Here is a 19,494-nt window from a genome sequence, read left to right as displayed (position 1 = left end):
ATGTAGAGTAAAAATAAGAAACTAGCTTTAGCTATTGTGATGCAGTCATTAGAGCTTTTGTCTTATAATCAAAGGAATTGGGTTAGAATCCCATCACCTTCTTAGTACCCTTTCTCAAGGTACTCACTCTGAACTGATATAGTGAAAAGAATACCTTGCCGTATGAATGGGTAAATCACTGTAAGAAGCTTAGTGTACAAACTTAAGACTGTAAACCAATTTGGAGAAAAGTTAGACAAGTGAATTAATGACAATTTAAGTTGTTTGTAGCCAAAATGAAAAGAGATGTGAGCACATGACCAAAAAAATAATTAGGTTATTTATTCCGAAATAATTATTTATTCACTTTTGAATGTTTAGTTATATTAACCTGTCGTTGGACATTACTGGAGTTACTGCCTTTCTGTGGATTTCAGTTTTCTAGCACTAAGGAATTAAGATGACACAACTGACCCTGGGAAATAATTCTAATTTTTTAAGCCCGAAACTTTTTGCCTTTTTGACTTTTCGAAAGCGCGCCATTCTACCTCTCGATTAGACACCCCGACGCTAACTGAATTCAAAAAGCGGATTTCACTCTTAATTTGCATTCGTGGCATTCACCACATTCAATTTGCTCTACAAAAAAAAGCATTCGCTCAATTCAAAAGGCATCGGGAAATTTGTCTTGATCAATCAGCGTTAACATTGTCCCAGCTGCCATTACATTAATAAACCTCTGCGCCCCCCTAGCTCAGCGAGACCTTCTTTACCGACTCTGACAAAACCCATTTTGAAGAGTCCCGATCAGAGCGAGCGTGGAAGCTCAGGTTTTCGGGACATCTGCTCTGCATTCGCCCCACGACTGCACGGCCAAACGTGATGGCAGCAAGAATTTTGTCTCAGAATCATTATAGGACCTGAAATCACGATTTTTCATTTAATTTTGTCAAACAGATTATAAACTCATATTTAAAAGAAAACATTGCCAAAACATGACAAACGAAACCCAACATGAGTTGACCTTAGGTCAGGAAGGTTGTATGTTCAAGTCCTACGAAGGCTGCTGTTGTTGAACCTTTGACACGTGGCTTTTCAAAATCAGAATCAAAACAGAATTAGATTTATTTGTCCAAGTATGCATACACATACAGGGAATTTGGCTTCGGTTCCAAATGGCTCATAGTGTAGAGTAGACAAAAAAAAAAGGAATTAGGGTTCGAATAAATAATGAAGTTATTTATGATCGAGTTTCATCACTGAACTGCTCCTATAAGTAATTTTCCTGCTGTAAGAGTTCATCAGATGGATAACTGTGTCTGCCCAGCTTCCAAGAAATGATACCAATAAACAAAATAATGATTTGGCTAAGGCTGAGCCTACCTAACAAAACACTGAAACTAATCATTATTGAATTAAATTTAAAATTAATAATTTAATTTACGGTGGGCGCGATGGTGCAGCGGGTTTAGCCGGGTCCTGCTCGCCGGTGGGTCTGGGGTTTGAGTCCTGCTTTGGGTGCCTTTCTGCGAACTGGCATCCCATCCGGGTGTGTCCCCTCCGCCTTCAGCCTTGCACCCTGCGTTGCCGGGCTAGGCTCCGGTTCGCCATGACCCCGTTCGGGACCAGCAATTTCAGACAGTGTGTGTGTGTGTGTGTGTCTCTATTTAATTAATTTATTTAATCATTTCCATTTGATTAATTGAATAAATAAAGTCTTTAATGTCATTCTTGGTAACACATCACACAAAATTATGATCGTTATGGTTAAGAATGTTCTCTCATTGGACTTGTGCTATCTAGCAGAGCTCATCCGATGCCACTGAATTTTGTTCTCAAAAGTGCCACCACACAGAGGCTATCCCAGCATGCACAGGTGGGTATCTGCTCATCAATTAAAAAAACAGCATTGTAAGAGAAGTATGATAAGCCAAAGGTTTCTTGTCTATATGTCTATAATGAAAACCTATTGCTAAGGTAAGTTGTCTGAGAGCCCCGCCTCTCTCAGCTTCTGATTGGTGCATGTCCTACCATGGGCGGAGCCTTCACTGTGGTCCACAGCAGGCGCTTTGCCATTGAAAGAGATGTCCTCCGGCTTCACCCGTCGCCATCCCATGGGTCTGTGCGCCGTCCTGCTCCGCCAGCCGCACAGGCCTGACTCAAAGCCACAGCAGCCATCTGTAGGCAAGGAGACGGGTGGTGATGGGTTCACAGCACAGTCCGAACCAGCAGATCTACATTAATTTAGCAGACGCTTGCTTCCAAAGTGACTGCTAACGAACTCTATGTAGTGTTATGAGCCCACACACCTTATTCACCGCGGTGACACACACACACTCTCTCTGCCACTCACACACAATAGGTGAACCTGAACGGCATGTCTTTGGAGTGTGTGAGGAAACCAGAGCATCCAAAGACTTACACTGCTAGATACACTACTTACACTGGGTCACACCACCATACATCAGTGGAACACACACACACACACACACACACACACACACACTATGGGTGAACCTGAACAGCATGTCTTTGGACTGTGGGAGAAAACCAGAGCACCCAGAGGAAAGCCACGCAGGGAACATGCGAACTCCACACCGGCTGAACAAATCCATGTCCTCTTGGACCACCCAGGTGCTGTGAGACAGCAGCGCTACTTGCTGTGCCACAGTGCTCCCAACTTGAGAAAAAGGCCTGTATTCATACACTGCAATTCATAAATGGGAGGATAAAATTAATGCTTGTGAAATAATACGATGCATTCCAAGGGACTTTTGTAGATTTAATTGTCTTCAGTAGAGTTTATTCTGGGCCCTTTTGAGTTCATTGTAGGAAAGTCTAATTTAGAAATCTAAAAAATATCATTTTTAATTTACTTATTTCCAGATACAAAGCTATACTCACAAATATCTTGACAATTTATTTTAAAAAATGTAGAAATGATGAGTTTGTGGATTACATTTACATTGGGACTCCTGCTTAAAAAACAAGTGGGTCAATAATTGTGATATTGTGAATTTTGTGATAATTGTAACCTTAATATTGTAAATTGCTTTGAAGAAAAGTATCAGTTAAATTAATAAATGTAAAAATTTTAAACATTTGCACATAAGTTCTGACTGCTATATGATCCATAAAAACAGGTACATTTTTTATCACATGTTCATTGCAGCCCTATTATTTTTATATTACTCCCAGGTTATTTCAGTTTTATGAACGCTGCCCTTTAATCCAGCTCTTTATTTTCCTTGTATTTGCATTTTTCATTTCAATATTATATTTGTGTGCCATTTTAATCTGGTTTCTGAGCTCTCCATTGTAGTATATTTTTTCAAAGAGTACCAAATGTGGATATACAGTGTGTATTGCCCCAGTCGCTGCTAGAAGTACACGCACACACACACACCATCTGAAACCACTTGTCCCATACAGGGTCACAGGGAGCCAGAGCCTAACCTGGCAACACAGGGCAAAGGGCTGGAGGGGGAGGGGATACACCCAGGACGGGACGCCAGTCCATCACAAGGCACACCAAGCAGGACTTGAACCCCAGACCCACCAGAGAACAAGACCCAGTCCAATCCACTCCACCAGTGAGCCAACACAACCCCCTCCCTAGAAGTACATCTTTAATTTAATCACCCGAACACATGCTACTGTGGGGCTCAGCAATGACTCTATTACTGACACCTATTTGAGTTTGGACACTAAAGCCAGAGCTGAAGCATGGTTTGATTTACAACATCTTCCCTCGTCCGCAGTGTCAGCTGAGCACTCTCCCTTGGAGGATTTGAACCCATCTCTGCATGACAGGACTAAACCTGGGCATTAAAAGTACAGACCAGAAAGATTTCCACTGTTAGTCATTACTATTATAAAATATTAACCATTATACAAAATTTTCTCTATAATAAGCTTCACCCACAATTATAACGTCAGTTTATTACAATTGAACAAGTGTGCTCATAAATTAAAGTACATGTATGAATGGGACGGTATGTTTTTGTGCTAGTCATCTATTTTTGCACAATTAATTGATTGATTAATTAATTAATAATTAAACAGATACAAAATCACTATGAAATAAACACTTAAATAATTGAACACCAGTAAAACAAACACTATTTTTCTTATTCCAGTTATCTATCTATCTATCTATCTATCTATCTATCTATCTATCTATCTATCTATCTATCTAATCAGCTAGAGCTGCCACCTTTCAATGGAAGGATCCAAATTTGAATCCATCCTCTTGCTGTAGTGCTTACCCTGAATATGTCCACTTAAAATCACCATTAAATCTATAAATAATGGTAAGTAGTTCAAAATTGTTTGTTGCTTTGAAGAAAAGCATCAGTAAAATGATTATTTTACAGTATATGTGTAATTTTACACCACTATTTACACCAGTCCTATGTTTTCATTTTGTTTTTCTACTTACTTTACAATAGTAAAATACGTTCTGTTGTGGTTTATGCTGCAGCTTCATTTATTGGATTTCAATCTGTGTGTAAATTACACAGCAAAACATATGGAACACAGCAAAATGTATTTAGAATAATTATTATGTGTGGTGTCTGTATTTACTGTCACACAAAACATGATAGAAAAATATTGCTCATTCTGTCATAAAAAGAAATAAAATTCCCCATGGAACACAGGAGGGCTTTTTTAAGGTGTCCCAATGTACCACAGTACAAAACTATTCATGTGACTCTGATTTTTCCTCCTATTCATCCAGCATACAGGAGTCCATAAAAGCCATATATTAATTTGAAAAATGGACATGACAACATGCCAACGGTGATCATTATCTGGGACAAGTGACCCGCAGGAGAAGTCTTACCGGGGACTATGATGCAGCCCTTGTCAAATCCAATGTCATCAATGGCCAGGACCTCCGAGGGGCTGCTGACGTCGTACAGCTCCCCTTGCAAGATGACCTGCAGATACACCAAATTATATCATGTTCAGGGACTCCCATTGGCAGCAGGTGGCGTAGTGGTTATCTTAAAGCTCCAGTCCTCACCTCCGTCACTCAGTAAGTAGTACGCAGGTAAAAAGTCAATGTACTCTGATCTATACCGCACCGAGCTGAATTCTAAACCACTTCAAATATGAGTGTCCATCATGTCCAAATACACAGTTTAACATCACTTAATTTAACATAATATGATAAAATGTGGTGGTATGTGATATAGAATGGGCAATTGTTTCTACATCAATAACGTGAGTAATGATTTCCAGGTGTCAACAGTTGGTAAAGCTGGTGAAGTAGTGATCAGAGCTACAGCCTGTAGACCCAAAAACTGCAGGCTTGGAGAAAAGCATCAATGAAGTGGATAAATGCAAATTAAACACAAGTACTGCTGGGCTTTCTGTCTAAATGAAATGTTCCTGTTCCAGCTGTGGAGTCCCTGCATTTGCAAGTGAGGATGATAAGTTAAATTTTTCCAATATACCAGTATAAAGCATGACTTTAAGTATCTTACCATGTTAGGAAGCTGTATGTCAAGTTATACTCATGGTGATGTGCAGTTCATCCCAGTAATAATGTGGTGTGATGAGGACAGCACGTTATTCCAGCACATTATATAATAGGGCAGCAGGTGGCGCAGTGATTAGAGGCATCACATTGCAATTGGAAAGTCGCAGGTCTGAATCCAATTGCTGCTCTATTATCTTGGTCAAGATAATTTCCCTGAATTACTTTCGTAAACATGCCTGTTGTATAAATAACTGTTGTGAAGTTGCTTTATATAAAACCTTTGAGTTTAAGTTGCCTTAGGCAAAGGCTATGGCTAAATAAATTAATACTAAGAAAATTATTTTCCGTAGTGTGTTGGTAAGAAGTAACTCTGAATAATAAGGTTTGCTGGTTGAAGTTCCATACAGGAAGCCATTAAAATTGTTTTATGAGCCACCACAGCTACAAAGAAATAAAGCTGGAAACCACACAAAATGACTATGAATTATTGAAATCATGCTTATGTGAAGTTGTGCTTATGCCTTTCAGAGCAAAGGCATTATTTTATGTTCTGATTTGTTGCCTCTCGTCATTTTCCATTAAATGTTAATTTATTCAATTTTTGAAAACTGAGCTGTTATGGAATTTGTCATTTATAATGATAGAATACACTACCGCTTTTTATACACACAGCCAGGATTTGAATTTGTAGCCATCATAGAAAATGCTTTTCTTGAGCTCTGTTACACACCAGAATTGACATTGACTAAAAGCACACGCTCACAAATAAGGCCCGGGTGGATTATGACAGGTATGCAGTTTCACAAGTGCTCGTGATTGCATTTCTTAGCCGACACGCAAAAGCAGAGCGACGCGGTTTTTCCGCTATTTTTCTCCACATTTACGCTGCTTCATCATTAACACAATTTTTGAGGCTCTTGGAGCTCTAACCCACGATCATAAAATAATAAAGGCAATTCCCTAATCAGGAGGACTTGTGTTTGTTGAACCAAGCTGACACACTGGTTCTTCACTAAAACCATCATAATTTGTTTAGTCTGTAACACCAAAATCAATTTTATCGGAAAAGCTTAATAATACAGATGTGCTTTGATTATGTTCGCTTTTTAGGTCTTCTAGAAATCTAAATATATTTTTTAGAGCTAGATTTTTCAGTTTAGTTTTTTTATTATTATATTATTAATAGTAATAATAGTTTTATTGTTTTTATATTCACTCTAGCAATAATTTAAGAAAGACTCAAAGGCCTTTTTAACTTTGACGCTTTCAAAGTACATTAACATTGAAACTGATGTATAATGAAGGAAAATATATACACACACACACACACACACACACACACACACATTTTCAGAACCGCTTGTCCCGTACGGGGTCACGGGGAACCGGAGCCTACCCGGCAACACAGGGCGTAAGGCCAGAGGGGGAAGGGGACACACCCAGGACGGGACGCCAGTCTGTCACAAGGCACCCCAAGCGGGACTCGAACCCCAGACCCACCGGAGAGCAGGACTGCGGTCCAACCCACTGCGCCACCGCACCCCCCCAAAATATATACAACGTAAGTCATTTAAAAGCTATTCGGTGCTGGTTTTCGACTGAGTCATCTTAGAAACATTGCGACATTTTTCATTTTATTACTGATCGCCGACACTCAAGATCACCAGACACAAAGTGTAAACGCCGTGGAAGTGAGTTGAATTAGGGCGGCCCTGCACTCCTTTTACTGGCTTTGCTGTCATCCATTAGCTCGGCGTGTAAAAGCACTGATGAAAACATGCAATTAGTGAAGAAAATTCAATGAGTAACAAATAAAGGAGAAAATTTTTTCTATCTTGAGAAGTTCGCTTATGAAAAATCGCATGCTTATATGCCGTTTAGAATTGCTTTGGTTTAATCGCCGTGGACCGCAGCCAGCCACTAAAGGTCTACATGGAGAGGAAGTTGCCAGGGCCAACAAAACCTGTCCCACCACTGGGTCCAAAGGAGCAACTTGTCAACTTGGATCAAAGTGCACGCTCAGCTCATCCGCCTTGAGGAGTTTTATGGCGCGCCGTCACTTACGACAGCATAAACGGTGTGTCACGTCCTCACACCGATCAGGTCATTGCTCATCTATAGCAACCATTAGTTTGAAGAAGCAGCAGTTCATTTGTTCCATACCCCACTGATATAATTTTTATATATACATGGTCCTGCAGTGGCCCACTTTGGAATATTTAAACTGAACGTGTCTGTTTATCAGCATGCTCAAAATACATTAACAATGAACCATGGCCAGTACATCAAAAGTACATGTGTGAGAATAATAATTACGGTCCTCGATCGTGAACCGGCTCACTTTAGATTCGACTTGCATCCGTTTCTTTCTTGCCGGGCTGCGTTTTAATCAGTCCACCGGGTTCAGAGCTCCTTATCGTCAGTTCGTGTTTGCGGGTTCAGCCGGAGCGCCGGAGGGCTAATTTTAATGGCTCGTAAACTTATTGTAATCATTGCAGAAGAAGGCCAACGCCGGCAAGAAGCAGAGCCGTAAATGTGCTAATCCGCCCAATCAAGGCTGGAGAACTTTAACTACTTGTTCCCAGCCCTTGGTGGGACTGAGGGCGACTAGAGTCCCCGTCGTTCTCGCAGGGATGAAAGGCGGGTTTGCAACCGCTGGGGAGAGACCATGTGCTCTGCCTGTTGGTGGAGGGTGGAGAGCATATGGTGCAGATGGTGCCGATGAGGGGGAAGCCTTGAGCGACGGAAATGGGCCTCAGTCTGTGACACAGTCGGACAGAACCGGGTTGCCGCAGGGCCAGATGGTCTGAGGATAGGCTCCACCCCCTGAATCCTGTTCCAAATTTACCCCTCATTTACTGTAGAGGAGGGCTCGGGCCGTCCCTCTCAACATTTTTTTGCACTGTGACCTACCTTAACATCAAATAATCGAAAAACCTCAAATTTGCCCTGAAAGCTGCAGCTTTGTGAACAAAGGAACTGGGTTCGAATCCCATCTCCTGCTGTGGAACCCTTAAACAAGGCGCTCATCCTGAATGGATGCAATAAAAATTGCTCAGCTGCATGAATGGGTAAAACCTTGTAAGCAACTTGGTGCACAAACCCAACATTGCAAACTGCACGAAGATGTTATTATTTGATGTTATTAAATATGTATCATCTCTGGCTGCTGAAGAGCAGTGCCTGTCAAAGTGATGGACCCACAGACCTGGAACCTTTGGGTGCTGCTGAGGGAGACCGTAGTCCTGACCCACAGTGCCTCCTCTGGGGGTCCCGACCCCAACTGTGACCGCGACCAGACCTGCTGGAGCGGACCGGCAGCGTGCGTTTGGGTCAGGACTTGCAGTGCACCGCTTACTCGCCCAAAGTGATGGTAGAAGGACATCTGGGGTGGAGGAGGGGACACGGTGAATGTTTAAGGCACATCATGAAACCCCCCAAGTGCAGAGATACCAAATGCCTCAAAACAGGGGACCATCAGGGATGTGGCACTAGTAGGTGTGTGTCTCACCTCACAGGAGTTGGTCGGAAGAAGAACAACACTTCTCCACCTAGCGAGAGGCCGTGTTCCATTGGGACCTGACAGCAAAAGGTAATGTCCTGCGGAAAAAAAGAGGAAACAAAATATGTAATTTTTTTTTGCACACTGTATCTCTGATCGTGTGTTAATCTCATCATCATTCATTCATCATCAATAACTGCTTGTCCAGTGTATAGGGTCATGGGGATCCAGAGTCTATCCTGGATACACAGGGCATAAGGCAGGATATCTCCTGGATGGGATGCCAGTCTTTCACAGGGATTTGTAAGTTTTGTTAAAAATAGAGCATTACTCATTTAAATTGAAATGCAAAAATGCAGATAATTATGAAAAACAATTTAGCAGCAGGTGGCGTAGTGGTTAGAGTTGCTGTCCTGTACTTGAAGGACCCAGGTTCAAATCCCACCCAATGCTGTTGAACACATAGTCAAGGTACATACCTAGAATTAACTAGGATAAAAATTACCTAGCTGCAATAAAATGTAAATCAAAAAATCATTAGCTAAATGAATTAGTGAGTGAGGGTGACATGTGCATATATTTATTTTCACCCTGATTTTTTATGTCGAAACATCTCAGAACACAGTTCTACACGGCCAGCGCTCCCTCACCTGTCCTTCGCCCCGTGTGGTCGCAAGAGGGACCGGTGGCGTTCAGACCTGTTCTCCTGGTCCAGGCGGTGGGAGCATCATTGCTGTGGGAGAAGGTGCAGAGCCCTTCCTCGAAGTCGCACCCATCCAAGCTGGAGCCTTTAAGAGAAACATCCAGAAAGGGGTCAGATGTCATAGACCACAGCTCTCCAGGCCTGAACAGTCAGAAAAGATAAGAGCAGGAATCCATATTGGTCTTTTGGAGACGAGGATCAAGAAACAGGCTCCTTATGGAAAACACCAAGACTCTTAACTACAGCGGGTGGTGTGTAGTCAGTGCTGCAACCTCTAGATCTGAAGGTTATGGGCTATGGCACCCTTGAGCAAAGCATCTGTTGTTATAGTCAACCTTACTGTTCTGCGTTTAATATTGCAGCTAAATCAATAAATGAAATACAGTGCTGCCTATAGCGAATCCTATAAGGACGGTCATTATTCTCGTGTAAAATATTAAAATAAACACACACACACACACACACACACACACACACACACACACACACACACACACACACGTTTTCAGAACCGCTCATCCCTCATGGGGTCACGGGAAACCGGAGCCTACCCGGCAACACAGGGCGTAAGGCCAGAGGGGGAAGGGGACACACCCAGGACGGGACGCCAGTCCGTCACAAGGCACCCCAAGCGGGACTCGAACCCCAGACCCACCGGAGAGCAGGACTGCGGTCCAACCCACTGCGCCACCGCACCCCCCTACCTATTAAAATAAACATAAAATTTAAATCTCAAACCTTGAAATATCTTGAAAAAATCTTGAAATAAACATATAATTTTACACTTGGTTTACATTTATTCACTTAGCAGACACTTTTCTCCAAAGTGACTTACAACCAACACTATGTAGTGTTACTAGCCCACACACCTTATTCACCGTGGTGACTTACACTGCTAGATACACTACTTACAATGGGTCACTCATGCATATATCAGTGAAAAACACTCTCTGTGACACTCACACACTATAGGGGAACCTGAACAGCATGTCTTTGGACTCCGGGAGGAAACCAGAGCAACCCGCACAGACACCAGGACAACATGCAAACTCCACACAGACTGAGCAGGGAAGGAAACCCACGTTCTCTCGCACCACCCAGGTGCTGTGAGACAGCAGCGCTACTTGCTGTGCCTCCATGCCACCCATACTAGCGCGACTTGGGCTTCACTTATTTTTACACCCTTTCTACCACACACACGATTTCTTCTAAAGCAACATATGGAACTGGTCATTACACACCTATTATGTTACATGAGAAACGTTGATTCTCATTAAATAACCATTTTGTGGTAAAAATGAGGAACACAAAGGCTTCACATGCTTTCAAGCAATATGATAAATAACTTTCTAAGCTTACCCATCCCTCCATAGGAGCTTACAATTATTTACCCAGCTGGACAATCTTACTACAGTAATTCAGAATAAGTACCTTGCTCAAGGGTATTACAGGCAAAGGTGGGAACTGAACCTGTAACCTTCAGAGCCAAAGGGAGGAGCTCTAACCACTACACAACTACCTCTTCTAAATCATAAAGGATTTTGTATCCTGGATACATAACTGCATAACTTTCGCTGCCTTTTTCCAAGTAGTTCAGTTTTACATTTTGGACACTGACAGAAATTAGGAACTGCAGCATCAGGGTAAGGGGATCATTAACCTGAGATTAATGTCCTCTGCAAGCCCTGTAACCTCCGCACGACACAAAGACGAATTTGCGACAACGTTTTCCGGTGGGCTTGTGCACCGTGAAAGGGTTATGATTCAATTTCCTGCAGAATCATCACTCATCACAACTTGTGCCCGCTGCAAAGTGGGATTGGAACTTGCAATACGTGGGTTTGCATTCACTAGTTCTAATTACTATGCCACCAGCTGTCTGCAAAAAACGGTGAAAAAATTATTAGTAGTGTCAGACAGGATGGATGCCATCCCAATATTAGAAAAATTAGCTATTAGCTAAAAATTATTGTTTGAATATCTTAAAAATTAAATATGTAAATATATATATCTACATACATACACTATATATGTGTATATATACAGTACATACGTATATATCTTATGTATATAGCGATCAGCAGATACCTTCATTCAAAGCAACATGCAGCTTTGCCCTGCGGATATTCGGTTAAAGTAATTCAATACAATACCATGGTGAAGGACCCTGCGGCAGGGCCCCTGCTTAGACTCAAACCAACAACCTTAAGGTTTCAGACTGTATTCTTAATCACTGCAATACCTGGAGATTATGACCTGAGGTTACGATGCTAAAAACTCTTAAAATTGTATTTATTTCTTGTATTTACACACACACACACTTTCTGAACCGCTTATCCCATTTGGGGTCGCGGGGAGCCGGAGCCTAACCCGGCAAAACAGGGTGTAATGCTGGAAGGGGAGGGGACACACCCAGGACGGGACGCCAGTCCGTCGCAAGGCACCCCAAGCGGGACTCGAACCACAGACACACCGAAGAGCAGGACCCGGTCCAACCCACTGCGCCCTTTTTCTTTCATTTATTGCATTATTATTTTGTGGATTAAAATTATAGACAACTTAAGCAATCATGTTCTTAGATACAATTACGATTAATTCACATGCGAAGCAGCCCAAAGTATCATTTGCTCGTTGATTCAATAACAAAACCACTAGTCCAACGCAGGGTCACCGTGGTCCTAAGTCTATCCCAGCAATACCAGTTTCCTAATACACCGGTCGAGTCAAAATTTAAGATGTCACATTTTCCCAATTACTAACACTCCTCGGGGTATGTCCACACACCCACAAGGCCCAACACTCACATATTCAAACCCAAACACATCACACAAAAAATGCTTAGGTGCGCTCACTGCCGCCTCCATGGTGGTCCTGAAGATCAGACTCAGTGTCCCAGGGCTCATGGTGGCCCCCGGTGGGGCAGTCCAGTTCCAACGGCGCGCAACTTTGCCCCGTCGTCACCAGGAAGCAGAGGGCGCAGAGCGCCAGGTAGCCGGGCATCATGGAGCGATCCTTCAGCTCGGTGCCGCACAACTTTTACCCAGGAAGGCAAACGAATACATGAAGGGCGGACAAAACCCAAGTTAAGAAATGAAAGGAGGCTCTACAGGGATCCCCTGTGTCTGTAATACGGATGGTTGTATCTTCGTAGAAGTGAACGAGTCTCTCCGTTAAACAAACTGTTTACTCAGAATGGCAGACAGTAAATGTTTTATGGCTCTTGCTCAACAGGTGCTTCTTTCTGTGAGCTCACTGAGCTTTACCCTCTTTGGTGTCACAGGCCAAAGGGACCATATTGAGAATAACTTCAGCACTGTGCAGCAATAGAGATCTGTAAAAAAAAAAAAAAAAAAAAAAAATTCCTTCTTTGGGCAAATTTGATAATGACAGGCAACTAATTATTCACGATCGCAATCTGATTTCCAAACTCAGACACGGTTTTGAAATACGAGGCAACTCAAGCAGAATCCAAATATGTAGACAGAGCAGTTTGTGTCTGTCAAAAGAAGGAAACATCTCCAGGTGGCTGGTAGTGTAGTGGTAGCTACTACTGCCTTTGGCCAGAAGGTTGTGGATTTGAATCTCAGCTACGATACCCTTTACCAAGCTGTATATACCGCAGCTCTTCCAGTTGTGTAAGAAGTTAAATAGCTTAACATTCTACGATGCCCTGGAGAAAAGGCTCAGATAAATGTATGAGTCACAGTTCTTTTTATTGCCTGAAACAATTACAATATTTGTTAGTCAATTAGCGGTAAACGTGTAACCAGAGAACTGAGTATTACCAAGTTCAGTTCCCAACAGGCCCACTGCTACAGTACTGTCACAAAATGCACATAAAACATAAAACTGCTAATTAGAATGCAAAACTAAGCAAATGCATTCCATAGTTTTGAGTTGAGAGAATAGGTACCCCGATGAAATCTATTACAGACACTCCTCACTTAACGACCAAGTTCCGTTCCAACGAATCGGTCGTTAAGCAAATTGGTCGATAAGCGAGGAGCCCCCCCTTACCGATATTTCAAGCATACTGTACTGGTAGTGGGTTTGTGTGAGCCATCTTTAGATATTGTTTTAATGTCACCTTTGCACCATTTATAACATTTTTAGTATATTTAGAAATGTTTATACAGTAGTAGAGATTGCGAACGCTAGTGTAGTGAATACTAACCGACTGTGGGAACGAGACTGAGACTGAGAAAGGGTGATGCGAGATGAGATGCTTGATGCTGAGACGCCGCGCAGCCGTTTCCAAGACCAAAGTTGTCGTACAGCGTACAATACCGACTGGTTGGAGAGCTGGTCGTAAGTCCCCGCGGTCATTAAACAGGTAGGTCGTTAAGTGAGGAGTGTCTGTATTATTATTGCAGTAAAAATCATCACAAACACTCCAGAAACCAAAAAGACAATGCTCAGTTTAGAATGTGCATTTTACTTACGTTTCTTTCTGTAATGATGGACTGATGCAGGTTCTTTGGATTTAAAAGCATGCACTGTCTCTGTAGGCAATTAGCCTGAAAACTGAAAGCAAACTGGCCCTGATACAGACCCCTGAGGGACTCCACAGCTGAAACTGAAAAATATTTTCCATTTCTGCTCAGAGAACCAACGCAACTCAAGACATTTTATGGCCTTCCGATATTCCCAGAATAGCAGAGCTAAACCGGAACAAAAAACCTAATGTGTGAATTTAAGAGAGTAAACGATTATCAGATAATATTACAGTCACGGAAAGGCCAGTGTCCGCAATCTTGTAAATTTTCTTTAATTCGGGAGGAAAAACTGCAACCTCCCCTCATTTGTCATGACCCAAACATTCATTCTGCAAAAGGAAAATTAATATTAACGTCATTAGTTCCACCTGAGAGGCACTGTGGCACTTTGCAAATGTGCAATCAGTCCTAATTGTGTTGAACGTAAATCAATAGCTAAAGGGACATCGTTCAGATGTGTAATGTAATCCAGTGTACACCTGGGAATCCCAGATGAAATTAACCTTGAGATAAGAAGGATACTGGCAGTTTGATGGCACCGTGGGAATAAATGGTAAGATGGCATATTGATCAACTCCTTCAGCGCAAGTTATGATCGATCGATATTTTTTAACGTCACTTTTGTGCTCATAACCTGATTGCTGCTGCTCCGACTGACACCGGTGCAACTTCTTGTTTCAGTTATTTAAGGTCATAAATGGCTTTTCTGTCTTGGAAAGAAAGACTCATATTTATTACAGAAAATAAAGCTGGGACAGTGTGCAGTAGAGACATTTATAAACTCGATCAAAATATTGTGATTGGTGAATGTTATACCTTTGAGCGAGGTTTTCGGGCTGTATAGCTTGAGAACACATTCAGCTACATTTTAAGATCGATAGTCATTCTTTCTCTGAGGTTTGTCACTAGGCTTTGAGAATTGAACTTCACAATTCGACTTCTATACGTGTTATCGTAATTCGTCCCGACCGACTTTGTGAGATGCTAGTTTTTCCAACACAAACACTCCGGAAAGCAGTGCAATTTGGGAAATTTGTATAAATATCATTAATTGATATTATCTGGAGAACCGTTATCAGCCCCCGGCAGGTGTATAATCAGAAAACAAACCCATTAGCATGTGAGTATAGACCATGCTAATTAATTGTTTTGAGCTATCATACTTTTCTGCATACCTTGCACGACTTCCCCCAGTTCTGAACGTTAAGGGCCTCCTCGGGACTCAGCAACCGAACAGGTCAATGAACTACTTCTTTCCACGAAGGACCATCTGGGACTGTTTGAGTAGTGTCGCTCTAAAACCAGCAGGATTTTTCTGAAGTTGTTCTACTTTGGACAATAACCTCGTGGTGTGATCCATAAGAAATGGCCACATCACTGCGAAATTAAATCAGTGTACAGGCTCACCGAATAAACCTTAAGAGGGAGTAAGGTGATGAAACAGTTATAGAAAACACTCATACAGTTAGTGTTATATTTTGATTGTCAATTGTCTCTGACACCCAGTGGCCATCGTAATGAATATTACATGTGGAGCGCTTTTTAAAAGAATCAGATCATTTTAGGTTTAAATCCCTGGAGTACCACAGCTGCTGAAGCTCAAAATAATGTAAAATGCTTCTGTTAGCGTCCAGCCGAAAAACTGAAGTCTTTTATATTTATTTAGCAGACACTTTTCTCCAAAGCCACTTTTGTAGTTTTATCAGCCCGCACACCTTATTCACCAAGGTAACTTACTCTGCTAGATACACTACTTACAATGGGTCACTCATCCATACATTAGTGGAACATGCACACTCTCTCTCTGTTACTCACGCACTATGGGTGAACCTGACCAGCATGTCTTTGGACTGTGGGAGGAAACCAGAGCACCTGGAGGAAACCCACGCAGGCAAAGGGAGAACATGCGAACTCGACACAAACTGAGCAAGGATCAAACCCATGTCCTCTCACACCTCTCAGGTGCTGTGAGACAGCTGGGCTACCGTGCCACCCACTGTGCCTTTTTTTGTTGCTGTTTCGAAAACAGCAGGAAATAGAATGCAAAATCACGCAACCTCAACCTCAATAAAGTTCTGCAAACTTCATTCTACTTCATTTTAGAGTTTAATTTAAACCGGCAGAACTTGCGACAGCCTAATGTTTCTTGTACTTTTAAAACCAGAGCTGTTTTGGATGGCGAAAAACAAACATTTGCTTATTCGCCGCTGGGTTAATTGATTCCCACAGGGCAAGATGCCGAGCTTGTGTTCTTAAATGAAAGCACATCCTTTGAGTAGCCTCATGGCAAATGTTTTGAGTTCAGTACAAGCAATTCCAGCTAAATGAAACCAAAAAACTTGTCTTACAGCTAATGAATTTTTAGCCCTTGAGATGGAATTCACCTTTACCGACGAAAAGGTCAAACCTCAGCTTGCCAATAAAAGTCTTACACAAAAAAGTATGACATTCAGTTAGTGTCCCATGGCTACTGTAACTATGGCAACCATTCTCTTTGATTTACACAGATTAATTTGTCCTTTGTGTCCAGTACAGGTTTGGTTTTAACCTTCGACCTTTTACATTGGGCCACATTTAACAGCTGTTTTTCAGTACCATTTTTACCTGGAAAAGTTGTGGAAACACCCTATGCCCCACTGAAAAGACCCACATTTACATTTATATTTATGTATCTGGCAGAAGTTTTTTCTCCAAAGTATGAGCAATTCAGAATAAACAAAAGTGAAAACACAGAGCTTTAGGCACAAAGACCTTTTCTGTCTGATACCACCATGTTATTGGTTCACATCCTTCAAGTAGCTGCCTGTAGAAGAAACACTCAAATAGCAAATAGAAAATTATAGAAGATGGTGTTGGACTCATGTATGTAGCTATTCGGAGAAAATTAGTCCAAAAGAAATAAATTTTGAGACCCTTCTTGAATGCTGAGAGGGATTCAGCAGCTGCGAGGGAAAGAGGAAGATCATTCCACCCCATCGGAGCCAAGACCGAGACCAACACGCTTTCAGTTTTTCTAATGAGTGGGGTAAGTAAGGGGCTAGAGGAGGCGGAGGATAAGGATAAGGCGTTCAAAGCTCTTGATGAACGTATAATGCGTGATGTATACCTGCATTTAGCACATTTTGTAATGCCAGCAGTCTGCTGTTTGCTCATGACTCAGCAGAAAAGCCTAGTCATGGCTCGCAATTCAAATTTTTGCAATTAGACCAAAGAAACTGAAACCCTATAAATAAGATCAATTTACCTTCAGGCAACTATCATTTTGTATAAATCTGATAGAACACAGTGGGCCAAGTACCACTTATGATGCATGAGACTACCTTGGCTTTTAAAAAGTACATAAAAAGTCTGTGAAAGCTTGCTGTAACCTTCAGCAAAGCATTTCCATTCAGCTGTGATTCTAAAAGCGGTTGCAAGCTCCGTGCATGAATGCTCCATGACTAAATGCATATTTATAAGCATCGCAACATCGCAGAAAAAAGCCGGCAACGCTACGTCCCATCGGCCCATCATTTATCTTCATGATGGCTTTTCCATCCTGCAGGCTGTGGGCAGCCTCCTAATTGCACAGTGTTAGTAAAAACAATAACAATAAAAAAGCCTGAATTACGCTTCCTGGGCCTCCGTTTCAGTTCACTAAAGTGAAATCTGTCTCTTTGCCTGACACTTTGACTGGTACACAGAGGAGTTGGGCAAACAGGTCTGCTTTACCCATCCTTTCATCATTTATTTGCTTAACAGACCGTTTTATGCAGATCAAATTACACAGCCTCTAATCCTGCCCTTTCGTGCATTTTTACACAGATGAATTTTCTCAAAACAAAACTCGGCTTAAGCGCGTTGCTCCCGGGCACGGCAGATCCATTCTTGGCATGGGAAGCTGAAACCAAAGTTTAAACGATGGGCTCCACCAGGAGATGTCTGAGGGGCATTTTCGCTCTTTTGCTGCACCGCTGATCAGGCCGATGCGTTTTCATTATGGTCACGCGGCTCAGTTGGAGGGGACGGTCCACGGCTTCGGGACAGTCACATCACGCCGCTCGTTGTTGGTGTGTTTCCATCCGGGACGGCTCCAACGTCCCAGTGGCCAAATTTTGCTCAAATCCAGCTCACGTTCGGTACTAGTTACCTTCCCCGCAGCACTACACCTGCAGCAGAGGAAGAACCAAAAAATAGGATCACAGCTCAGAAAAACACACTCATCTGTGTGTGACTTCACTGTCCTCACCGTATCCGAAAGGACTCCCCTTCCTGGCTCAACACAGCTCACAGGCGATGAATAAAACCGGGCCATTCAATACAAGAGAAAGTACCCTACCTGTGTGACTCTACCAAGAGTGGGGGGCAGTTTGTTGGGCAGCTCAGGTTGAGCATGCTGGACATTGCTAACAGGTACGGTTATGGTCATGGTGACCTAGAGCCAGCGGAGTGCAGATTGTTTTAAAAGAGTGTGGAGCCAAGTGTTATTAAGAAGGTTATTAGAGGTAAGATGCTTTTCAGGGGACAGTTTAACACTTTCTCATTTATAGATGGCTGGGGGGAGAAAGTAGATCTTCTGCATACCTGCAGTAACCTGGGTTCTGATGTCCGTCCATCCATCCATACATCCATCCATCCATCCATCTTCATTAATCTCTTGTCCTAGTAAGGCTTGTTGGAGCTTGTGATGTCATCCTGTCCAAATGAAATTTTTTATTTTACTTTTATTTTACATTTATTCAATTTGCTGATGTGTTTCTCCAAAGGGACTTTCAATGTTAAGCTGCTTACAGTTATTTTCCTGTCTATCTAGCCAGCTAGTTTTTACTGGAGCAAGTTTTTGTCTGTAATGCTCTGTAATACTCTGTAATACTACTGCAGGATATGGATTTGAACCTGCAGCTTTTAAGTCCAAAAGAAACACCTCTAAGCACAACACCACCTCCTGTAGCTCTATTTGTTTTCAGTCTTAAATGAATGTGCTCACATCGTTCCATTGTCCAAGGCAACATACAATGCTGGGTCTGTACACCAAGCACCTTCTCATTATTTACTCATTCATACAGAGAGGTAATTTTTATTGGAGCAATCAAGACTGGGTACTGTGATCAAAGGTGTTAGGATTCAAACTCAGGTAATTTACATTGTAACCAGGGAACTCAAATACCCACTATACTTCAGTACCTTGGGTTCAAAGAAGAGTACATGCAGTAGCTGGTACAACTGATGACATATCTATTCTAACTTCCTACATCACACAACAACCTTCTCTATCAGCCCAGGTGGGACTCGAACCCACAATCCCCAGCTTCGGAGGCTGATGCCTTGTCCATTAGGCCACTGGGCT

At 42.2% G+C, this 19,494-nt stretch overlaps 1 protein-coding gene and 1 non-coding gene across 2 annotated transcripts in view; both read right to left on the bottom strand.

The window, feature by feature from the left end:
* Window positions 1–12,675, bottom strand: part of malrd1 (MAM and LDL receptor class A domain containing 1) — a 92,553-nt gene extending 79,878 nt beyond the window's left edge. The window contains exons 1-6 of the mRNA XM_029254858.1: window positions 12,525–12,675; window positions 9,620–9,757; window positions 8,979–9,067; window positions 8,676–8,852; window positions 4,826–4,922; window positions 2,011–2,157 (exon numbers count right to left, since the gene is read on the bottom strand). Coding sequence (XP_029110691.1) covers window positions 2,011–2,157; window positions 4,826–4,922; window positions 8,676–8,852; window positions 8,979–9,067; window positions 9,620–9,757; window positions 12,525–12,675 — 799 coding nt within the window. The remainder of the gene's footprint in view (window positions 1–2,010; window positions 2,158–4,825; window positions 4,923–8,675; window positions 8,853–8,978; window positions 9,068–9,619; window positions 9,758–12,524) is intronic.
* A 6,746-nt stretch (window positions 12,676–19,421) lies between these two features.
* On the bottom strand, window positions 19,422–19,494 carry trnar-ccg (transfer RNA arginine (anticodon CCG)). Its single transcript has one exon. It is a non-coding gene; the product is annotated as a tRNA-Arg (tRNA).

This window comes from Scleropages formosus, chromosome 9 (assembly GCF_900964775.1).
Source record: "Scleropages formosus chromosome 9, fSclFor1.1, whole genome shotgun sequence".
In the NCBI taxonomy this organism is placed as follows: Eukaryota; Metazoa; Chordata; class Actinopteri; order Osteoglossiformes; family Osteoglossidae; genus Scleropages; species Scleropages formosus.
The sequence above is the reverse complement of the archived record's forward strand: the minus strand, read 5'-3'. Positions and strand labels throughout refer to the sequence as shown.